This window comes from Thermobia domestica, unplaced genomic scaffold (genome assembly GCF_964235325.1).
Source record: "Thermobia domestica unplaced genomic scaffold, izTheDome1.hap1.1 HAP1_SCAFFOLD_665, whole genome shotgun sequence".
In the NCBI taxonomy this organism is placed as follows: domain Eukaryota; kingdom Metazoa; phylum Arthropoda; class Insecta; order Zygentoma; family Lepismatidae; genus Thermobia; species Thermobia domestica.
This window is the reverse complement of record NW_027656375.1, coordinates 20948-46852: the sequence shown is the minus strand read 5'-3', so window position 1 is coordinate 46852 and position 25905 is coordinate 20948. Positions and strand designations below refer to the sequence as shown.

The 25905-nt window shown below is 36.2% G+C and overlaps 1 protein-coding gene across 1 annotated transcript in view; it reads right to left on the bottom strand.

Moving 5' to 3' along the window:
• Window positions 1–25905, bottom strand: part of Tmem63 (transmembrane protein 63) — a gene marked incomplete at its 3' end in the record, with an annotated part of 90844 nt that overhangs the window by 50441 nt on the left and 14498 nt on the right. The window contains exons 3-5 of the mRNA XM_081747792.1: window positions 17862–17944; window positions 15509–15646; window positions 14478–14669 (exon numbers count right to left, since the gene is read on the bottom strand). Of these exons, the coding sequence (XP_081603918.1) occupies window positions 14478–14669; window positions 15509–15646; window positions 17862–17944 (413 nt within the window). The remainder of the gene's footprint in view (window positions 1–14477; window positions 14670–15508; window positions 15647–17861; window positions 17945–25905) is intronic.

The following is a 25905-nucleotide window of genomic DNA, read 5'->3' as shown; positions in this document are numbered from 1 at the left end:
GATTGCACGTAGAACAACTGCATTGTATTGCTTTTCAATATGGTTTTATGTAAACACAAACCAGGTAATTCTGGTGTGTTCGGTGACAGTATACCTAATATTTGTATAGTGCCTGGATGTAAAAATAATTACTACAGATCAGAGGGATTTGTGATTCGTTTCAGCTTTCTAAAGAAAGTATTCGACGAAGTCAATGGATTCGGGCTACTCCAAGAAATATCAGAAACGAATGACAGAATATTTTCATGTTTCTGCCTTGATAACAAAAAGACACAGACAACAAAAGCACCAGAAATTTGTGAAGTCAGTTGAAAGACTTTCAAAACCAAGTGTAATATTCCAACTGAACTGTGCGCCACCACTGTGGAAACGAAACGATCATGACTTTCTCAAACATAGCATTCCCTGGACGGTGGAATGAACTGGACGCTCCAATGACATGGCCATCCGGTTCTCTAGACTTCACACCTATAGATCTTTTGCTACATGGGGATGGCATTTTGACCTTTATGAAGACGTACAGGGTGCGGCACGTAAAACCGGCCCGTCGTAATATTCTGGTATATTGTGTTTTTGGCAACACTTAAATAATCTACCTTCCTACCAAGAGATGGCGTGTCGACTTACATGACCTGCAGCAGTCACGTGCAGCCGCAGCCAGTGAAACTTGTCGAAACCAGTTGAGAAAAAGACCTCGTTGTGTTAAGCCGGGTGAGTATCAGTGTGTGATAATGCCGTATTCGGTACCCGAGCATGTTGCCATTGTTGAAGGGTTCATTCTCACTGGATCTTTTGTGAAAACAAAGAATTTGTTTCGGGAGAAATTTCCAGGACGTTCTGTGCCAGCAAAAAGAACCATTCAGGAATTGATTGAAAAATGGCGGCGTACAGGATCGGTTCAAAATGCTCCCAGGAACAGACGACCATCTGTCTGCACACCTGAATTAAAGATGCAGGTGGAGGAGATAATGACAAGAAGTCCTCGAAAGTCAACCAGGAGATTGAGTCAACAGGTTCATGCGAGAGAGAGAAGTTGCAGACGTGTTTTAAGGGGACTGAAGTTAAAACCGTACCGGATAAGTGTTGTGCAAGAACTGAAGGAGCCTGACCTGCAGAAGAGGGTGCATTTCTGTTCATGGCTGTTGAGCAATGTTGCCAGTGGTTTCTTGGATCCACTAATGCTCATCATGAGTGACGAGGCGTGGTTCCACCTGTCTGAGTACGTAAATTCCCAAAACAATCGGTATTGGTCGACAGAAAATCCACACGCAATCCACCAGGTACCCTTGCATGATGAGAAGATTGGTGTTTGGTGTGCCATTTCCGCCACACGCGTTATTGGGCCCATATTCTTGGAGACGACAGTGAACAGTGACGTGTATATGGGAATCCTGGAGGAGTTTTATACACACTTGACAGAAGAGGAGCGTCAGTTATGTTACTTTCAGCAGGACGGTGCAACATGCCACACATCAGCTGCATCATTGTCCCTTGTGCATGAGATGTTTACATCAGAGAGGACAATCAGCAAAGGCTTGTGGCCTCCTCGGTCACCAGACTTATCCACGTGTGACTTTTACTTATGGGAACTGTTAAAGGGAAGAGTATACGAAACAAATCCACACACAATTGAAGAACTCAAGACCAGGATCCAGGATGTCACCAATAGCATTACAACACAAGAACTGACAAGGGTATATATGAATCTCCTCAATCGTGCTCACATGTGTGTTGAAGTGGGCGGAGGACACTTTCAGCACCTGCTGTGAAGGTGAGTAGTCATATTCAATACATTACATTTCATTTTATGTGTTCACTTTACAGGCCGGTTTTACGTGCCGCACCCTGTACTATAGTGTACATAGTTGGAACTGAAGTTGTGCTTACGCGTAATGAACATTGCGTATATTGAAGTTTTGTAATTGAAGATAATTTTGCTTTCTCATCTGACTAATACGGTCAAGAGTATTAGTCTCTGTTTCTCCTTTTCCAGTATGTTTAACAGCATTTGTTTACCTCATACAGTGTATCTGTAGTTAAGGTGTAAATTTTTAAAGCAACCTTGTGGAAATCTTATATATCATCAGGTGTGTTAGAATAAGTAATGAAACAAATTTTCTTGTAATGATGAATTTTATTCCTTTTATCAATCAATATAATCACCTTCAAATCAAATATCTTTGGGCACAAACACAGCGATGGACGCGCTGTTTGTATTCTTCGTAGCCGTGCTTGAAGGCTTCTGCTGGAATAATTTTCAGTTCGTCAGTTATGGTCTTCTGGATATTATTCAAAGTATCAAAATGACACCTTTGAAGAGGCTTTTGAGAAGAGGAAATTAAAAAAAAATCACAGGGACTGAGAACCGGGATATAGAGGGCTCAAATAAGAACCACAAGAATCCGTTTTTCTGCCAGAAATTAATTGATAGAGACTGCCGTATGACTTTTTTTCCCCTTGGCGCATACTTTTGTCATGTCCAAATTCAGTGTTAAAATTTGATGAACTGTGAACACGTTCGAATTTAACTCACTATTGATCACTCTCATCATCAATCGACGATCTAACCTCACAAAAGACTTCACTCTTTCCACTTTGTCATTCGTTTTTGAGGTTGGGGTTTTCCCCGCAAAGAAGTTAATCTTCCACTTGTTTCCAGCCTTCTGAAAAAGGACTTTGCCTTTCTTCCGAAAATTTGTGCCCTGAATAGGGAATTTGTTCATAATTTTTCATAAACAATAGTAGTGGACTCGTCTAGCTTTAATTGACAAACACAACTTCACTTTAGACGCTTTCAACAATAGTCCAGCGACTGGAACACATTCATACTTGTAATGAGTAAACATCAAAAGTTAACTGCCGTGTGAACATAGAGGCAGCAGCGTTTTTCGTTCCTGCACAGTGCTGCCACCCTCATTACTTTTCTAATACAATTCGTATACATATTGGCAGAAACACGTTTAAGAACACTCAATGTTCACGGATCTGGTCAAAGTTGATAACACATGGTACTCACCTTAAGAGCACATGTAACGATCCTGGGGTCGGAGAGGGGAGGTACAAGCAGTTACTTGGGCAGGGAAGAGATCGTACAGAAGACTCAGCAGATATGGTAGAAGGTGTTTACAGAGTAGAGTTCCCTTCTGTTGTCTGGCAGAATGAGAACGTGTGCTATCCTGCTGGAATAAGTTGTCCAGCACATTGTTCGGACAAGGTAGCAAAACAGGACTGACTTTGTTACGAATGGATGAGGAACAGTTGTGCTACGACTATGTGGCACCTGAACGATTCTTCTGTCCAGGTGCTGCCTCATGCGTCGCGGTAGCAAGAGGAGGAAGGCAGATATACTGTGAAAATACAAGAATAGGCGTTCGCTACCGCCATTCTGGGATTGCAGACAAAGACATGTTATATAATATATATATATATATATATATATATATATATATATATATATATATATATATATATATATATAATTACACTATCTCTCTCTCGTATTGTGTTATCTGATGTCTACTATCAGCTTGCTCTCTACAGACATATTTTGTGGTGAGAATTTTGTTCCAATGGGATGGTATACCTTAATGTCTATCCATAAGTTTATTTTTTGCACCACGTCCTTACTTAAAATAGGTTTCTGTAGAATAAATTCATACTAGTTCTCATCCTAGTCTACATAATAGCTTTCTATTTCCCTCGAAATTATTGCTGTCTTTTACGAAATATGAAAGATTTTCATGGAATTCACCACTGCGTTCAAAAGCCAGTACAACGAAAGTTAAGCAGTGTTAAATCTGGCTCACCTACTTGTATTATTATGCTAATTGTTATATTCAATATTTCGAATGCTGCCCTTGGGCACTTCTCTTCAGGGACAAATACAGGCTGAAGTCAGTTATGCAGTAAGATCTTCTTATGTACATGTGTAGTTATATCAACACTGTGGAAATTATAAGAATGAAATACACTAGTTAACAAAGGTTTTGTTACATAAAAGGAAATACCTGTTCTTAAAGGAACTTTTTGCGCTGAATTCGAATATGCACTCGGTTTTTCTCCATCACGTACGTTTTTCCCGTAACAGAGGGATTTTCGGGAAAATCCCTCAAAAATTTCCCTTTTTGTTTATTTTACACCCCAAGATCTTGTCCCCTTGCATACACTAACATAGAGATTATACCTAAGTATACTTTGATTCATATTTAACAAACCCTCCAAGTTTCGTAATAATCGCTTTATTCTTTCTAGAGAAATAAATATGTTTGTATGTATACTGTGTGTACTGTTTATTGCATCTTATAGTAATGCTTTCAGATCTCTTAAGTTAAGGTAAAACTTTTGCTTTATTACCACAAACACATATATAAAATATAATACAATATAATTTACAAGTGTGACAATTTACAATAAACAATAATACAAATGTACCAAAAGGTCATGAAAAGACAATCAAAACTATCACAATATATGAAACTTCCATTGGGTTACAAAAACGTACACTACTTCCTTCTTTTGTAAGAAATGTTGCATTCTCTAACAAGACCCCAACAATAGTCCCCCATCATTGAAGGATCCCATCGTCCCTGGTACCTTTTCTCCATTGCCATTATATCTTGGTGGAATCTTTCCCCCTGTTCGTCGCTGAGAGCACCTAGGTTAGCAGGAAAGAAGCTGAGGTGGGAGTGCAAAAAGTGGATTTTTAAAGACATCCTACAACCCAACTCTTTGTATTTCTGTATCATGTCCTGTACGATTTCTGTGTAACTCTCAGCTTTGTTATTGCCCAGAAAGTTGCGCACAACACACTTAAATGCTATCCAGGCAGCTAGCTCAGCACTGTTTAACTTGCTGTCAAAGCTATCATCAATCATTAATTTCCTAATTTGGGGACCAATAAACACTCCCGCTGAAATCTTAGCATCACTCAGGTTAGGGAACTTATCTCGCAAATACTTGAAACCTTCACCAGATGTGTCCATGGCTTTGACAAAGTTCTTCATAAGTCCTAACTTGATATGAAGTGGCGGTAGTAATATCTTATTAGGATCTACCAAAGGAGCGTATTTGACGTTGCATTCTCCAGGTACATAATTCACTCTACGTTCCCATTCCTTCACTTCATAATGTTTGTCATCAGCTCGGCTATCCCATAAACATAAAAAACATTGGTACTTCGTGTAACCGCACTGCAGTCCTAATAAAATACCAACTACCTTGAGATCACAACATATTTGCCAACAATGGTCCTTGTAATTTATAAGATTTAGCAAAGTTGACATGGTGTCATAGGATTCCTTAATCTTCACTGAGTGCGCAAGTGGTATAGAAGGTTTTTTATTTCCATATGTAAAAGGACAGCTTTAAGGCTGACCTTTGACGCGTCGATAAATAACCTCCATTCTTCTGGAACGTAAGGAATTCCTACATTATCTTGCATTGAGAAATAGCTTGAAAATTGAACATGCCTTCTTCTGTACACTGATATGTTCGTTTCTGCATCCAATAAGTTCCACTGCTGGAGCCTTGATCCCAGAAGTTCCGCCTCTTGTTTTGTCAGGTGCAAATCACGGACTAGGTCATTAAGTTCACATTGCCGGATGAAATGTGGCTCGCGAACACAGTCAGGGATGAACGTTGGATCCTTGGATGTACATGTTGATGTCGATGGTTCATCAAGGTCATGATCATCATCAGAGTCTTTTGGCCATATCTCTTCGCAGTTGGTAGGGGGCTCGGGAAGTGGAAGTTCATCCCCGTGCGGAATAGGTCTAATTGCGGATTTAACGTTGGGATAACTTATTGTGTATTTGCTTTTTTTAGAATGTCCCTTAACTACTGTGAGACAAAAATAACAATCATCCAGATGGTTGGTGGGTTCTCTCCACACCATTGGTACAGCAAATTTCATGAACCTCCGTTTCCCTTTGGCCCATGCAAGTAAAGTGACGTAGCACGACGCACAAATTATGTTGGGTGCCCAAGTTTTGTCCTGATCTCCCACACGACATCCGAAATATATATAATATGCTAGTTTCACCGATGGCGTAATGGATCTACACTGTCCTTTAATTACAAACTGGCCACACACATAACAAAAACTATTTGGTGAGTTAACACACGAACGCCGTCCTCTTGACGCCATTGTATTGATCACAAACTAAACTTCTGGTCTTAGTTGGGTATAATGCCGTTAAGATCAAACATGAAAGCACTCTTAGCAGCAAAGACAACTTTGAAAGTGAAGTAGTGTTAAACCACACGTAAATATAAAAATGTACAAAACTCCCTCACCAGGTGTCAAGAACACAAGAAAGAAAGAAATGCGCGGGGGGAAGGGGGAAACGATAAAGTAGTGGAAAATTCAGACTGCATTAGTTCATTGTTGTCAACAATGAGTCTGTATTCCATTCTTTCTTTCTTTTGCATTCTGTTACATTTGATAACAAATATTGATAACCATTTCATGAACAAAACGAAAAAAATTGGAGAATTGTATATATATGTATTAAGATATACATATACTGTACGTTTAAAAAAAAAATATACGTTGGAAGTACATTCTATTTTTATACACGTTTCTAATTTACAGAGAGCAATACAAGTGTGTTGTTGACTATTGTAAATATTCATTTTTATGTCTGTGTTTGTAGTAATAAAGCAAATCGTTTTTACCCCAACTCAGGAGATCTGAAAGCATTACTATCAGGTGCAATAAACAGTGCACATAGTATACATACAAATATATTTATTTCTCTAGAAAGAACAAAGCGATTTTTACGAAACTTTTAGGGTTTATTAAATATAAATCAAGGTATACTTAGGTATAATTTCTATGTTACTATATGTAAGGGGACAGGAGCTAGGGGAATAAAATATCTGAAAAAGGGAAATTTTTGAGGGAATTTCCCGAAAATCCCTCTGTTACGGGAAAACTGTACGTGATGGAGAGAAACCGAGTGCATATTCGAATTCAGCGCAAAAAGTTTCTTTAAGATCAGGTGATTTTTCTCATGTAACAAACAAAAAGTTTAAATTTGTTAACTAGTGATATTAACAACAGTGAAGAACTTGTAAGAAAGAGGTTTAAAGCGAGCAAAGCATGATGCTGATTATGTGTTTTCTCATTAACTGGGGTGTACAATCGGGATGCATACTCGTGTTCCGTTTGCATACTCGTTACCTCCCATGTATAATAAACCTGTATTCTTGTAGTTTGTGCAACAGTCATTTCTTTTTTATTTTTTTTTTTTTAATATTAAAGTTTCTCTTTAAAATAAATAGCCTGTTTTCATTAGTATGATGACAATGATGGATTAATACACAGACCCAAGATAAGATCTTATTTTATTACTTAGATATTTTGTGTTTCTTTATATATTTAAGTTATTATTTATTTAGCAAACTTCCAACGTAATTTGCGAATCACTTTTTTAAATTATTATTATTATTATTATTATTATTATTATTATTATTATTATTATTATTATTATTATTATATTACTAGGGCCGCTTTAGGAATTTTGACACCCTAGGCGAAAAATATTTCGGTGCCCCCACTGGTATTTCGATGCCCTCTAATGTAGTAGTATTATTTAGTAGCGGGTCTGTAACTTTTAGTAGCATTTCTTGGTAATTTTAACAGAAATCGAGTACATTTAGTAGTAGTATTTGTATTTTCATATTAGGGGAGAAAACCCCGACAGAAAATCTTGGTCCTCCAGGTTGGAGGGTTGACGTCAGGTAGGTAGCCGGTGTAAAAACATTTGCCAAATCAAACATGGATCGAGAAAGGAATGTGAGTGAGAAAAAGCCTAAGGCGTATCCCAGAAGCGACGCGCGAATCGATCGCCTTAAGGTCGTGAGAAGTGAGCAAGGGCTACTCCGTAACAATGAACGGAAGGGGCTAAAGAAGCGAGGCAATGAAACAGCAGATCAAAATAGGAACATGCAACGTTGGGACCTTGACAGATAGGAGCTATGAGTTATCGGAGACGTTGGCATTAAAAAAAGCATGCATCTAAGAGACTAGATGGAAGGGTTCAAGATTAAAGGAAATAGGAAATGGATACAAGCTTATATATAGAGAGAAAACAACAACAGAAAGTATGGCCTTGGAATTGTGTTGGATAAGAATAGAATTAGAAAATGGTGGACGTGAAGAGAATAAACGACAGAATTATTATACTCAGAATTATTATACGTGCTAGAAGGAGAAACTCTGAATATATTGCGCCTATGCCCCGCAAGTTGGGTGTCATGAAGAGACAAAGCAAGAATTTTGAATGAAACTAGATAGTACTTTGCATAATGCTTGTCCATTACAAGTAAAGCTTGTTCTAGCAGGAGATGGGCATGTAGTACGATCAAAATCAGGATATGAAAGAATACATGAAGGATAGGGATTGGAAAACAGAAATAAGGAAGGCGAGAACATACTACAAGTGGCAGAAGCAAATGATCTGGCTATCCTGAATACCTTCTACAAGAAAAAAGAACATCTTATGACATATAAGACTGGCACCGCAACGACTCAGATCGACTTCAACTTATGGAGGAGACAAAACCTACATGATACAAAGTAATACCAGGTTTAACGGAGCAGTACCCCTTGTAACAGCCGATATCTTCACAAAGAAAAAATGTGAAAAAGACGACAAAATATTCCTGTTCCAACGAAGTAGTGGGAATTGGATACGACAAGTCCTGAAAAAATTCGAAAGGAAATTACCACATCCTAAGTACTGTAAATAAAGGAAGAAGAGTTGCTCGCGGAAGACGAGTGGACCAGAGTATCGATAGCACTCAGGGAAACAGCAAGAAAAGTTGTGGTAGAAACGAAAAGAAGAGGCCTCATTGATAAGGAAACATGAGAGTGGAATAAAGAAGTTCAGGCAGCTGTGAAGGAGGAGGAACGATACGAAAAAGAAGAAGAACAACAACAACTCTGGCGATCAACTAGATCTGACGGATTACAAAGAAGTGAAGAAGAACGCAAAAAAGGCATTTAGTGTAGCAAAAGGCAAGGCTTATGATGAGTTTTACGACACACTGGAAACAAAACAGCAAGAAAATATGATACACAAGCTTTCAAAGGTAAGAGAGAGGCAAAAGAAAGATATTTCGCATGGATGCTACATCAAGAACGAAAGTTCCTAATGAGGGTCTGACAAGTAAGAAGAAAACAAAGAACTGGAAGGAGTATTTTCAGAAACTTCTCAATGAAGGAAACTCGAGAGAAACGTGAGAAAATCTATCTACGAATCAGGGACTAGTTCGACCTGTGACCATGGCAGAAGTAGAAAATGCTACGAAAAAGATGAAAAGTGCTGAGGCTCCAGGACCGGATAATCTTCCTATTGAAGCATAGAAAAGTTTAGGTAAAGAAGGAATGCAGTGATTTACTCGACTTTTTAATAGAATATTAGAAACAGGAAATATGCCAAACGAATGGAGAAGCAGCTATATTGTACCGCTTTTTGGAAACAAAGGAGAGGTGCAAGAATATGGCAACTACAGAGGAATAAAACTTATGAGGCATGCAATGAAGCTCTGGGGGAGAGTGATAGAAGCAAGATTGAGAGAAGAGACCGAAATTACAGAGAATCAATTTGATTTTATGCCAGGGTGATAGACAATGGATGCAATATTTGCACTTAGGATGCTGATGGAAAAGTACAGAGAATACCAGAAGGATTTTCATATGGTTTTCATCAACCTGGAAAAAGTGACACGGGATCTTATTTGGTGGGCACTGAAGAAAAGGTGTGTTTCGAACACATACATCTGTGTAATTCAAGATATGTATAATCGATGTATAACAGGAGCGAAGAGACCGTACGGAATAACAGAAGAGTTCGCAGTTAAAGTGGGACTTCATCAGGGATCTAGTCTTAGCCCATACCTTTCGGCAATTGTGATGGACGAACTTACAAAGGATATCCAAGAGTTAGCATCTTGGAATATGCTGCTATTTGTGGATGGCATTGTGCTGGGAGTGAGACCAAGGGAGCTCTACAAGAGAAATTAGATGCCTGGAAAGGAGCAATGGGGAGCAAAGGGCTTAGAATTAATAGAACTGAGACAGAATATTTATATTGTCCCTTCAGGAAAAATGTAATCAAGAATACAATATAACTTGGCGAAAAAAAAGGTGGTAAGGACGAAGACATTCAATTCTGCAGGAAAATGCACGAATAGAAGATGTAAACAGCAGAATTAGCAGCGGCTGAACAAAATGGAGAGAAGCGGCAGGAGTGTTGTGTAACCGTGGAGTACCAATACGCCTTAAAGGAAAAGTGAGACCTGCCTTATTATACGGAACGGAATGTTGGAAAACGAAGAAGAAAGTGGAACAGAAGTTGCATGTTACAGAGATGAAGATGCTGCGGTGGATGTGTGGAGTGACGCGGAAGTACAAAATTACGAATGAAGTGATACGGGAAACAGTAAATGTGACCAGTAGTAGAAAAACTGGAAGAAATTAGACTGAGATGGTTTGGGCATGTTAGCTCACCGAGTAGATGCTACAGAACTGAATGGGAAACGAGCCCGAGGCCGACCAAAGAAGAAGTGGGAACAATGGGTTAAGAACAATATGGTGCAACGTGGTGTCACAGCCGATACGGCATAAGACAGAAACAGGTGGAGAACAGCGATCCCATCTTAACTGGGAAAAAAGCTTAGGAGAAGAAGATTCCAAAATGATTATGCCCACAAATATACCAAAACTTAGTGGTAAAATTGCAACCCCAGAAAAAATTCGAGTCAACTATTATTCTCTTTCTATATATAACAAATATGAATATATGCACACACCAACCTGAAATATACATTAAAACAATTAAACAGGGTATTTAGTTGAGCATTTAGTGCACTAAATCATAAGTACAAAAATGCATACTCGTATAAAGAAAGAAAATAAGTTGCCTTCAATTTCTCTGGGAGCTGCAATATTTCTATTACGTGTTGGTATAATTTGGCAATCATTCTTATAACTGCCACTGTGTTAATGTAATTAAACATGTGAAGAGCTCAGTAGCGGCTCGATACCATAATCTGAGGTAGTTCTGCACAGTTTGTGTTTTGTATATTAAATTTCCCGTTTACAGCAATTAATTATAAAATGTACACGAACCAGCATAATGTTTCAGCTACCCCTTAAATACGCCACTGTTGTGTGTAACAAATTTTAAAAATACATATCCATACCGTAAGAAACATACTGTTTTCAGATACCATAACAATTTCGGATTCACGTAATGTCTACAGGCAGAAATTTTATTAATACTACTGAATTATAGATATTTCATCGTTTGTAAATGAAGTCTATCCGACGTGACTTCTGCTGTACAAAATGTCCTATTACTCTTTCATTCAAATTTGGCGTGGTGGAAACAGGAGCGTAATTTTAGATTTTGCTTGGGGGGGGGGGGGCAAGACCCCTTCATATAAGCAAAATTTCGCGTTTTTCACTTACTTTCTACTATTCTATTGATAAAATCTATATAGATCTCAAACTCAGGTCCCCCCCCCCCCCCTAAATGACGCCCCTGGGTGGATATGAAATCACGCTCGATTGATAAGGCAGCCAAAGCATTGATTCTTTCCTGACATATTGTGCTTCCTAAAAATGTTTTAAATATTTTAAAATTAGAGAAGTAACGTTCTGCTTCAGCTATTGTCGTTGGGGTAATTAGAAGAATTTCCAAAAGGTTTATGGTTTCCTTAAAATTGTCTTACAAATTGTGTTTTGTTCAGAAAATTTGTACAAACTCGCACATGGAATACCATTTTTTTTTAAAGCGCGCAACAATTGCACTGAACTCCGTTATCAAAAACAAGAGAAGGGCGCCTCATGTACATCACGTCGTGTGTCTTCGGCTTCTTCGGAAGTGTTCGTGAGTTCTGAGCTGTTGGAAGTGCAGCTCTAGTAAATCCTATCTAACAAACAGGGAAAACGTAAAACAGTGCGGCTGGTGAAGATTTTGATCTCAATGCTAAAGCATAGGGCAATCCGTGCACAGCTCTTGCAATATTATTAAGCTTCAAAAGGTATTTCCAGTAATTCTACGCTATGTAGCATATCCATCAGTACAATTTCAGGATACTGTTAGACCAAATATCATCATTACATGTTATTACCTTGATTAAATTAAACACAATTCAACTTAATTGAAAATACATTTACTCCACTAAGGTAGTTCTGCAGCTCTGCAACTCTTATAGACTAGCCGCCCCTGGAAGAGCTTCTTGTGTAATATTACTTACGTCTGTATTTGTTCCCGAAGAGGAGTGCCTCACTGTAGCATTCGAAATATTGGATATAACAATCGATAAAGGATAACAATTACGTTAAGCAGTTTTTAATATTATAATGTGTTTTATACACTCCATAAGTACTTAAATATGGTTACTACTCTGACAATACACTTGACACAAACCCATTTTAGTGTCATATAATAAGTAATTATCATAATACTGCATACATTTTTTTTTTCATTATTGCGGACGTTATCAGCACCCGCTCACTAATTCCGATATATATATATATATATATATATATATATATATATATATATATATATATATATATATATATATATAATTGAAATGGAACAGAATGGGAAGTTAAAATCATATTTTTCAGTGTGAGTATTAGCGTACGCGAAAAGTGAAATAATAATAATAATAATAATAATAATAATAATAATAATAATAATAATAATAATAATAATAATAATATAACAGGGTCCTTGGTTCGATCTCAGTTCGCGCCGTGTGGACTTTGTGGTGAACAAACATCGTACTCGTGGGTTTTCTCGGGGTTCTCTCGTTTCCTCCCACTTTCTTCATTTCACTCATTTCTCATTATCACCGTCTCCTTTAGCCTAACCGCCATAATCGTGGGACGTTAAACGTATTCAATAATAATAATAATAATAATAACAATAATAATCAAACCAGCCAAAAGTGACATTTACCTGCGGCCAGGGTTGTGTGAACTGGAAAATAAAAACTTTCCCACAACAACGAAAACAATAACAACATCCAACTGACCTCGATATGTGTTTCTGTGATCTGTTGTTTTCAAGAAAAGTTAAAAACAAAAAAAAAAAAAAAAAAAAAAAAATCTGGTGACGTAGCGAAGTGGACAAATAATACACGGATTTCCCAAAACTGGGCAGAAAGAGAACTGTAACCAATGTTTATCAGAAATTATTACTTGGACATTGTAAATTCAAAATACAGTGTCAAAAACTTCCCCAAAACAGAAATAGTTGGACAAAACAAAAACAATAATGCATATAAAAAGGCAAAAATTTTCAACCAAGCATCATTCGACTTCCAGCGTTCATTCGACTCAAACGCTTATTCTGATCCTAACTTCATTATTGCATTGTATGATAATTGCATGACAATCTGAGTATCTATTAGCTTTCACAAATTGATATTGTTATTAGTATGAATTGTTAATATTTGCATTATGTATATGTGGTTTACAATTACAGTATTATTTACACATTCTTCCACCTGTATTTTTTTTAACGGTTCTTTCCAGCATCTGTCAATTCTGAATGAAAGGTTATGATCAGTTGGGTATAGGTCTTCCAGTAACAAACAATGCACTATAACTATACTACCGATACTACCCGTTTCATTCTGCTGTTGTAGTCATACACTGTAATGAATGAATGCTTTTTTTTAAGTATGTGTTATTACTCAATCCATCGTCTGTAGAGTGGGCGTCAAAGCTTGTGACCCACATGTAATTACTAAGCAGCTTCTAACGGCACAACACGATAGGATATCTGTGTACTGACATTCTGGCTGTACAAAACACGATCATGTATAAATCGAAAATGTTTCAATGAACATGACAGCCCGGTATAATATTGGCATAAACGAGACGGTAAGCACATTGCATTCTACCTCGAACACTCGAAGTTGAGACCCTACTCAATGGTTTAACAGTAGTCCCTGTAAATATTTGGATAGCAAAGGACTCAGGATATTTGGAGTGATTTTAGTTTCCTTTTCATTTCACTATTATACATTACAAATAACTATCCTTAATTTATCCGTTAGTTGCTCGTAACTAACTTACCTACGTTGAGCCCACTTTTCCCACTTTATTCGAAGAGGGGAATAAAATAAAGAATGCCCGTCACTTGCTACGCGACACAGGGAACCAACTTCAACGAAGCTAACAGCATGACTAAATGAGATCTTTGAGGAAATTCTTTAAAGTTTCTTAAATTTCATTCACGTCTTTACACTAAATATCACAGGAAATATTCTAAGGAATAAGTAAGAATCGCTCTTCGATTTTTATTTACTTTTCCTTATTATATGAAGGACTGTAGCATAGCTTACCTGTTTCCTCTGGTTTCAAAACAAGCCTAACAAAGACTAAAGCATTTTAAATTAATTGCCGATCAATTTAGTTTCAAGTAAAATAATAATAATGTACTTACTTGGGATCCAGGTTGCTTAAAGTGGTGTGACCAAAACTCTTTTCATCTCCTTCCAAATCACCTTGAAAATTAATTGGTAAAACTATCGTAAGTGATATCACCATAACCATACACAAATAACATATAATGTGACGTTGGAAGGACAAATATTGAACAGCATCAGGCCCACTTTTCTGAAGGATATTTTCATCCCTGAAATAAATAATCAAGAATTATTTTTCACTCCACAGACGGATTCATATCTGAATACTTGAATCACTAAAATAAATTTTCATTTGCTTGCTTTAACTTTCATTTACTTCAAGTATAAGGAACATTTCGAAAGCATTCACTCGTATTTTTCTTTCTCTTTTTTAGATATTTAAAAAAAAAAATGTTATTTCTAAAATACTTTTGAAAAATTGAGTCCTAGCCTAACGAACACACACTTAAGAGGCACTATCACTGCGAAATTAAAATACCGCTAATTTTACAATACTTATGTATGTGATATATTCAAATAGATAAAGGATAATCGAAAAGTGGAACAAGACCTCCCTAGACGATGTTATTTTGCATGAGGTACCGTTATCACGAGTCACCTAGTAGCTTTCCGTTTGCAGTTATTTAGAAACGCGAAAATAAATGCCGATTTTCTAAATAGCTGGAAATCGAAAGCAGATAAATGAGTCGTGATAACGGTATCTCACGCAAAATAATATTGTCTAGGGAGGTCTTGTTCCACTTTTCGATTATCTTTTATCTATTTGAAGATATCACATAATTACTGTAAAATTAGTGGTATTTTAATTTCGCAGTAATGGGGCCTCTTAACTACCACACCACATCACATCGTCACTTCTCTTGAAACTGATTTAACATTAGGTATATTATACATCAAATTCCTCTCATGTCAACGTAATTGAGCACATCGTTTTTGGACCTGAGTTTATATTTTTTGGAGCTAGCAGTTCATATATTTTGAACTCTATGTTAATGTCTATAATATATTAAAAAAAAAAAAAAAAAAATCTAGTTTAATTGATACTCACTTGATTTTGAACACAGCTGTCAGCCACGAACAGAAACCTTTGTCTATATGAATATTCGGTTCCAATGACGCTAAAGACTCTTGATCTGTTGGAGCATTCACTACTTCATCCATTGTTCCATAAAACAATTGTGTCCATCTGTTAATTCATGTAATAATATATTAGAACATTGAAACACAAACCAAGATATATATATATATATGCTTGTATAACAATTTTAGTTACAGTTACATGAAATTCTAACTTACAATCTTCATGAATATTCAGAAAAACGTACCACTTCGTTAACTAATATCACTATATTTATCCTCTTACCATACTAGACCTACTGTGAACAGATTCTGTACACTCAACCCTTCTAAATTCAAGTATTTCTGAAGGAAATTTTAGCCTTTTACTTAGAAAGCTGCCGCTCCTACGGTTATTATCTCAGACTCATGATTCGTACATCATCATTTTTGGAATGAACCAGGATATCGAATGATACTATACAAATGCTAATCGGATGCAAAACTGATTTTCTGGGAATTTTCAAGACATGAAAATCCAGTAGCCTGTTTCGGCGCCTCTAGTGAGGCCGAGAGTGCAAAAACTTTTCTAAAAGGTACCTCGAAAAATGACATATACCTTTGCCTCGATTCAAATTATTAAAATACGGGTAATAGGTACGAAAGTAAGAGATATTTCCGAACGAAAATCGTAGTGCGAAATAGGTACAGATATAAAATAAATAAATAAAAAAGAATACCATTTAGGAGGTCTCCTGCTTGTAACTTAAGTATTATTCATGATTCGTACCTCACTATCTGGCTATCGAATGATACTATACACATGTACTTCACGATCTATAAATTTAGGGAAATTTCCCGAAATTTTCCTTTAAAAAATATATTTTTATTTGACTGAGGCCCCGAGTCAAGTACTTAACAAAAAACCCTTAAAAATACAATGTATCCTAGGATACATATCTCCGAAGTTTCACTGCAATATCGCTACCAGGTATGAAGATATAAAAATAAATTCAACCCATAACGTTATAACTTTGAAAGATATTATTATTATTATTATTATTATTTTAACTTAGGAAACTTTCGCTCCTACCCTAGTTAATTTAGGTTCAGGGTTCGCACTCATTGTCTTCAGAATAAAGCAGGGTTTCCAATGATATATATTTGTAGATACCTCATAAACCGTAATTTTGGGAAAATTTTCAATATTTTACTGAAAGAGGTATTATAAGAATAAGGAACACTGCTGCACGAAAGACGCCCCGAAAAATTCTACATGTTCTACGGTAGTAGGTATAGTAAACTCGTTTTTTTATAGAATGAAAAACTTTTTTTTTTTGGTAGAAAATGCCTTTCAAGAGGAGGAGAGGCGAGTATGTTTTCATATGTATAGGAGTATGTTAACCCATAACCTTATGCGTAAGAAGGATTGCATAACCCAAACTTACATTTAAACGGCAAACTTCTTAGTCTGTCACACTACTGTGCTATGGGATATGAGATAAGCAGGCAATATGCCGATGTACGACTCAAACAAGTAAACAAGTAGTCAAGTACATATACTTAGGTAAATACCTTAAATAATGTACTTAAATATTAGTCAATGACAACTGGGTGTTTTTGTACATAGGGTGTCGAGAAGATTTTAAAAGCGCTTATGAATTTCCACACGATTGTTTTAAAAATAAAAATGCCATACATGGTGCCACGCAAAGTACACAACAATGAAATTTGATGCAAGGAACTTGGAACTTTTTCTAACAATCAGAATACGAATATCACACTCATTTTTACAAATTTAGAAAACTCCAGTCCAAATTGTAGAGGGAAGGGGAAATTTACGTCCCCTGACATGTTTCTTCTGTAATAATACATAAATTCCAGTACATAATACAAAATATGCAGCAAAAAATACTGTTCGTTGTTAAACTTGTTTTTATCACAGATATCTAGTAACTTTGAAATGTGGACAAAATAACTATCAAAAATACATTTCCCTTGTTAAGGGTTTAACTGAAGATTGTCTAATTGTAATTTATTAGTATGGTTCAATATAAATATATTTAACAGGAGGAAATTATCATATTTAAAATCTTAATTTGTAACTTTGGAGAAATCTTGATAGATGAAACACGTCTTTCTGTTATTATAGGTAACAAATAGTTCTACACAATTAATCCCAAGTAATACGTATGAACTTCTATATAACAACTGAACTAATGAAGCGGTATTTCCCGTGAGAAACAACGCAGTCATTCGGATATTATCTACAACGATAACGCTGCAAGAATACTTAGGAAGAAGCCATGTTATACAAAGCGTACATTTCACTACTTTATACTTACTTTTCGTCTGTTTTTTGAACAAGCGCAATTCTTCCATAATTCCAGGCTCTCTTCCGAAGTATAGCAAACAGCAGCAGCAAAAGCTAGTCATAAAAATATAAGAAATTAAATGTTATTTTGTTATCTTAGGAAACAACTCTTACAACAATAAATGTGACATCACTAAACAAAATGTAGTATTGTTATTAAGATGAATAAATAATTATTCTGAATCGCTGAATTCGACGTACTTGACTGATATTGACGAAACGAATATCATCATCATTAATGATGATAATGAAATAATGATAAAAAAAAAATGTCTTCAACGGTCTCTCTGTTATCTATGAAATATGAATTATCTTTGCTTTTCTTCGAACTAAATCTATTAATTGAATTTTACTACTACTTCCAACTTATGTGATTTTAGTTGTTCTTCTCTCTCTCTCCCTTAAATATAAACATACTGTATAGTACTATAGTAAAGAATCCAAATTATAAGTCCATTCTACGAATTCCTTTTTTATCAGAACACCACCTCGTCTATTACGTAGTATGGGGTTTTCGTATATAACAGTGTCAAGAAAAAGGCGCAAAATGTGAGTCCCGATGAAGCTACTGCTTAGAGATACCGTTACCTGGAAGAAATTACAAGCTTACCGTTCCTCGGGATACTGTACGGTACGGTACTGTACGGCTAGAAGAAACTTGGTACGATAGCAGCATATGCCAAATGAAAAATTAGTCCGACGATTCTGACAATTGCACAGTTTTAATTTCAGACCAGAAAGAGGAAAATGATTGTTATGTACTGTGAGGCTGATTTGATTTCGTGCACGATGCTTTATTTATAGCTCACAAGAAAATGTCTGGTGTTCCTGCCAACTATCATGGGACAGTAAATCCCAAAATTTTCGAGCATTGGTTTGAAGACTCCACATTAACAAGCTTAGAGGAGCTATTAGTTATAATTTTGAATAATGCCCCTTATAATTTATCCGAAACCCAGTTCTTCGTGGAGAAAATAAACTATTCTCAATTATGTGTGAATGCATAATATTGGCATACGAAATCGGTCCCGATAATACCTGTTCTTCTCCAAATTATTGATTGCCAACGAATCTAAAGAACTGCCTGCGAACGAAAGAAGAAAAAGGGACGCAACAGACGAACTCGCAGCATCATAAGAGTATGCTGCCTTAAGATTACCTCTATATCATTGCGTTACTTAACCCAATTGAAATGGTGTGGTCACAATTTTTTAACAAACGGTAGCATCCCAAAATCTGAAGGACGAAGCCATACCAGAACTGGTGTCTCTCTTAAATAGTGCATTTAACAAAATTAGTGTTGAAAATTGGAAAATTACATAAGACACGAGAAAGGTATGGAAGACAATTATATATATCTTCAGCCTGTTTTAAACAACTCAATGAGAATTTTAGTAGAAATAATAGATTTGTCAACAAACGATTCTGATCTAGATCAGAAGTAGCGATTTCCAAGAGAAGACAGTACTTCATACATACTTATATATATATATATATATATATATATATATATATATATATATATATATATATATATATATCATCATCATCATCATCATCATCATCATCATAGGTATTCTGCCTTTATTGGCAGGTCACTTGCTTGCCGCAGCTGAGAAGCTTCCATGCTCCACGGTCCTCCGCTAACCTCTTCGTCTTCACGTATGATCTTTCTGTTTTTATATCATCCATTAATTGTAGTCTCCTTCGCCCCCTCCCTCACTTTCCCGCCACCATACCCTCTAGGACGTCCCTCATGATACAATCTCTTCTTAGGCAATGTCCCAACCAGTTTCTCTTCCTCTTCCTAATAATGTCTAAAAGTGTTCTTTTCTCACCCACCATTTCCAACACACTCTCATTCGTTTTCCGCTCGACCCAACTAATTCTTTCCATTCTTCTCCACACCCACATTTCGAAGGCTTCCAGTCGATTTTCATCACCTTTAAGTAATGTCCACGTTTCCGCCCTATACAGTACGACACTCCACACGAAGCATTTTATGAGTCTTTTTCTCAACTCTTTATTCAAGGTCCCACAAAACAGACTTTTCTTCCTCCTAAAGGCTTCTTTCGCCATTCCTATCCTTGCTTTTGTTTCACGTTCACACTTCATGTTATTACTAAGAATACTACCCAGATATCGAAAACTATTCACTTGTTCCATTTTCTTCCCTCCTACTTTTATATTTTGACACAGACCCTTTCGTTCCAATCACCATGGCTTTTGTCTTTCTAACATTTATTTTCATCCCATATTCTTCAAAGCCCTTTCTCATTTTTTCTAACATTTTATTCATTTTCTTTTCAGATTCTGCAACAAGCGCCATATCGTCTGCAAATCTTATGCATCTAATCATTCTACCTCCTACCGAAATGCCATCATCATCATGTAAACTCTTTTTCACTATCTCTTCTAGATAGACATTAAATAGTGTTGGCGAGAGGCAGCATCCTTGTCGAACTCCCCTTCCAACTGCACTCTCTTCCGTCAGCTCTTCCCCTATCCTAACACTTACTTGTTGGTTCATGTATAAGTTTCTTATGAATCTTCTATCATTCCATTCCAACCCTATCTTCGTTAGAACTCCCAACAACAATTCCCAATTCACACGGTCAAAAGCCTTTTCTAGATCAATAAATATAACATACACCTCTTTCCCTTTTTCTATAAATCTTTCACCGATCGCCCTTAATAATCCAATAGCATCTCTTGTGCCCTTGCCTCTTCTGAACCCGAACTGCTCCTCCTCAACATCTTTATTTGTTCTTCCATATAACCTTCTATTCAGTATTCGGAGCAGAATTTTAGCTGCATGAGATATGAGACTAATAGTTCTATAATCCTCACATTTCTTTGGGTTCGATTTCTTAGCCATCGGTATCATGATCGTTTTCAGAAAGTCTTTTGGCCATTCTCCTGTTTCATATATTTCATTGCATAGTTGGAACAATTCTTTCTTTTCCTTGTCTCCTATATTTTTAATTAATTCGATTGGTATGTTATCTATTCCGATTGCCTTTCTATTCCTAATCTCGGATATAGCCTTTTCAAACTCATCCCTAAGAATACTAAATCCTTTATCATCCTCGCTTACTTCATTTTCTACTTCAACATTTAGGCTACACGGTCTATCCCTACTCTCATAAAAGTCTTCAACGTATTCTTTCCACCTTCCTATGACCTCACTTCTCTCGCTGACTACCTTCCAATTCTTATTTTCTACTGCCATCAAAGTACCCCCTTGTTTCCTCCGAAATTCCATAGATTTCATCTCCTTGTACATTTCCTCATATTTCCCAACTCTTTCTAATTCTTCCATGTCCTCGCATTTTCTTTTGTAAAACTCTTCCCTCGCTCTGTCTGTTTCTCTTCGTAATTCATTACTTAACTTTCTGTACATCTTTCTGCCCTCTTCTGCATCAACCTGTTTCCACATCTTCCTCTCCCTCATTTTCTGCAACATCTGCTCTGTAACCCATGGTTTCTTAGCAGTTTTGTGTTCTCGGTAACCTACTGCTTCTTCTGCAGCCTGCTGTAAGCAACGTTTAATATGTTCCCACCGTGCGTTACTACCTGCACCTATTCTTTCCACGTTTGAACATTTTTCTTCGATTTTTTTAACGAGAAGATTTCTTATTTCCTCGTTTTTCAACTTTTCAGTATTCAACACTTTGTTACCTGCTTTTCTTCTGCCTACATTTTTCAGTTGAATATCTACTTCGGCCAGCACAAGATTATGATCAGAGAAAATATCAGCCCCGGGAAGGGTCTCCGCGTTCTTTAAGTTATTCCGATACCTGTCCTGAATCATAACATAGTCTATCTGATATCTTCCGCCGTCTATTGGTGATTTCCATGTATATCTTCTCCTCTTGTGCTGATTGAACCAAGTGTTCCCAATTACTAGTGAATTCTGTCTACAGAAATTCACCAGTCCCTCTCCCCTTTCATTTCTTTCGTCTAAACCATATTTGCCTGCGATACTACCTTCCTGTTTTTCTCCCACAACTGCATTGAAATCTCCCATTAGAATTATGCATGCACCCTTCTTCTTCCTATCTATAATTTCTTCTATTTTCTCATAATTTTCCTCAACTTCTTCAGTTGCATGCGAAGTTGTCGGTGCATATGTCTGTATCACCACTAGATCCTTCATTTTCCCTTTAAGTCTTAACATCATAACTCTATCATCAATAAATTCTACTTTCACTTATATATATTCTCTTATTTTCGTAGATGTGTTGGAATGTGTGGCCAAGTGTTTTCATTTAAGATTTTTTTGTTGTTCAAAATGTTTGTATTCAAGAACGAGAGAACACATCAGTCTCACATAAGGTACAGATAGGTTGCTGTTCATGAATAGGAATACCTAAGTACAAGGGAAATATTAGCAGGACTACTGGAAGTAAGAAAATTAATAATATTCGGAAGATAATAATCAATAGGAAGTCGTTCCATAGATCCAGAGCCTAAATGAACAGAAATAGGAATGCTAAAAGAAATTAAAGAAACACAAAAGTGTAGATGAAATTCCCGCTGGGTAAATTTTAGCTGGAGGGGAAAAGATTGTGGAACAGGATAGACAAACTCATTCTCCTCATCAGTAACACGAAGGAATTGCCACATGAGTGGAAATAATCAATCATTGTTCCAATTCACCAGAAAGGCGACACAACTGATTGTAATAATTATCAAAGCATCTCTCCTTTGACAACATCTTATAAAATCCTCTCAAACTCTACTCCATCACCAAGATTGACCCCATACTCAGATGAAGATGTTGGAGCTTAACAGTGCGGATTTAGGCGAACTCGATCAACTATTGACCAGATATTTACCACTCGACAAATACTCGAAAGAAATGGAATATAATACCCCGATACATCAATCTTTTATTGATTTCAGAAAAACCTACAAATCGGTTAGGAGGGAATTATCATGCAACCTTCTGACTGAATTTGGAATACTGAAAAAGCTAGTTAGATTAAGATGTGTTTAAATGAATCTCAAAGTAAAGCAGAGTCCGAGTATGAAAATACAAATCTACGAAATTTCACGTCGAGATTGGCCAGAAACAATCAGATGTGTTGTCGCCATTACTATTTAGCTTTGTTCTGGAGTACGCTATAAGTAGAAACGAAACTTTTTCGCAACAATTTTGATATTTTGTAACATTTATCAGGGTGTCTACTAAAATTCCAAAATGAAATTTCTTGACTTTTTCGTTACCTTTTCTTTAGCAAACCATAAAACTGCGTAGCATACTCAAGAGCAAATTTTGGTGCAAATTAAGCCGAATTTTTATGCATGCGATAGAAGCGTGCTTTGTTTGCGATTTGGTAGCGTCTAAAGCCGATCATAGATATTTTTGGTGATGAATTTTGACGTTTTATAGAACAAAATTTTCCAGTTTGTACTTATATTTGTACAGATAAAAAAATTCGTGACCCAAAAGCTAAATTTCGCGACTTTTTCTTGACTTTCATGACAGTTTTCTGATTTCGTGACCTTCGTGACCGATAGACACCCTGCTTATTATCATAATTTTCGCATTTATTTATTTATTTATATTTTTTTTAATGTAGCACCTTTTTTTTAAAATATGGTACTTGTATACGGTATGCTTTTGGTAGTAAGGAGTATGTAATACAAAATGACGATATACCTTGATTAGGTGCACATTCTAGCTAATGTATTCATTGAAATATATAAATTAATGCAAAATTTTAAACACTTCCTCTAACCTCATCCTTAGTTAAAGGATAACATGCAGCAAGATATTCTTTTAAGTTTGTTCTTCTGTCAGTAACTTGGAAAAGAATCTCTCGGCATTAACACTAGAGACTGGCAACCATATTGAACGTAACGAGCTGACAGCAAATGACCTGTGGTTAATTTTAAACTGTTTTAACAATGATACAATGTCAACTTCCTTATCCTCACTGTTCAGAACTTCAATAACATTACTTTTAAATTCACGGTAAGCAACCAACAGACCATGAAGATTTTCACTACAAAAAACAGTAAACGCTTTAAACAAAAGTTCAGTTTTGTTGATGTCTATATCTTTATGAAGTGAAACAGTTTCTGGATCATATAACTCGTAAACTCTCCACACCGAACTGTCGTCACTCGCTTGTGTGTAATTTTTCAGCTTCATCAATATTTTTGACACGCAGGTTTTAACTTTACTTCAACTTCAGCATGGTGAGAAGCACTATCCTTTTTAATTAACTCTGCAGTAGCAGACCCAAATTTTCCTGCTTGAGCTAACTAATTTATTTTGCAGGTTTTTCGTTTTCTCGACAATAAGGTGAGCATAAGGATCCCGGCTGGCCTTAAGGACGTACAAAGAGGCGTTGAAAATCCTAGAAACTAACATCACACCATGCAAGCTTACAGATTTTATGGAGAACTTAATTTAGCGTCGTGCACGTTTTCGTTAAAATGAAATTATTTTTAAGTTAAATAATGGAAATATGCGCTTTTCAGTTATTATTAGCAAGAATTCCATTTTTCGTTTTAATTCGCATTTATCGCAAGTAATTCCGAATTTTGCGAAAATTTGCGATAATATAAACGTGATTTCTGGCTCTGAAACGAAAAGTTGCAGGTTTCCTAAAACATATACCCATTTTTTTTAAACGTTTCGTACATATCGCATTAGCGAAAAAGTTTCGTCTCTAGCTATAAGGAAAATCAAAGATAGCAACCAGGGCCTAGAGCTGAATGCAGGGTGTCTACTAAATGTTCATTTTCAAATTCCAGGTTTTTTCAAGGTTTTCAAGGTTTTTTTCTCCTTTTTTTCCAGGTCTATTCAGTAGAGTGACATTTATTATAACACGTATAAGTTAATGCAATTTTATATAGTTCTTAACAAAAACTGGTTCTAATTAGAGAATGCATATGGGAAGTGATAGTTTCTTCAAGTGACAAAGATGAAAAGAAAAAAACTGAGTGAAATGTAGTTTTTCAAAACATTCTACACAAGCAAATGTTTAATTAAAAAATCTCCTACCAAAAGGCCGGTTGAGAAAAATGTGCAGTAGCTTTACATATCCTAATGTAGCAATACTATGCAGGGGTGAACCTTAATTAAACCGACAAACTTAGGGAAATGATTCCCGGCACCCAAACAAGAAAAAAAAAAAATCTCTTTAACTCTTTTCCAGGGCGCATAGTTTCCGAGCTAAAAGGTGCCGAAAATGTGGAAAAATGAACTTCCAACGCCTATATTTCCAAAATTATTTAAAGTAGGGAGTGCTGCTTAAAATCTCACAAAGGAAATCATATGTTCAGAACAGATAAGATTTCCTTACAGAGATTTTAAGCTGCATTCTCTACGTTGGATAGGTTTGGAAATATAGAACTCGGAAGATCATTTTTCCACACTTTCGGCACCTTGTAGCTCCAAAACTATGTACCGTGGAGAAAAGTTAAGAGGAATTTTCTTCTTGTTTCGGGCTCGAGAATCGCCTCCTGAAGTTTATCGGTTTAGTTAAGGTTTACCCTGTATAAATTTCCGTCAAAAACAATACTTCAAATAAACTAATATTATAGTAGTAGCACGTGAATGTTGATGAACAATGACAAAAATGGCGGGAAAATAGCTTACTCACCGCTAAGTTATGGGATAAAATACCACAAGAGTATTTTACTACAAGCACTCCCCTTTAAAGTACTCTTGTGGTATTTTATGCTAACTACTGGTAGGACTTAGCGGTGAGTAAGCTATTTTCCCGCCATTTTTGTCAAACTAGTATTAGTTTAGAAGTAAAAAGAAAATGATCATGTATAATACAAATTTTTAACGCAAAGTAGTCCATATTGTTAAACGTTACTGCACATTCTTCTTGGATGGGGACTGGCCATCAGTTATATTTTATTTAAAAATGTATTGTAACGTGAAAGTTTAAAAAACTGAAAATGTTATGGAACCACGCACATTATATGAACAAATATAGAAAACAACTTTCACAGTGAACAGTTTTTGACATTTAACTTCTACAGTT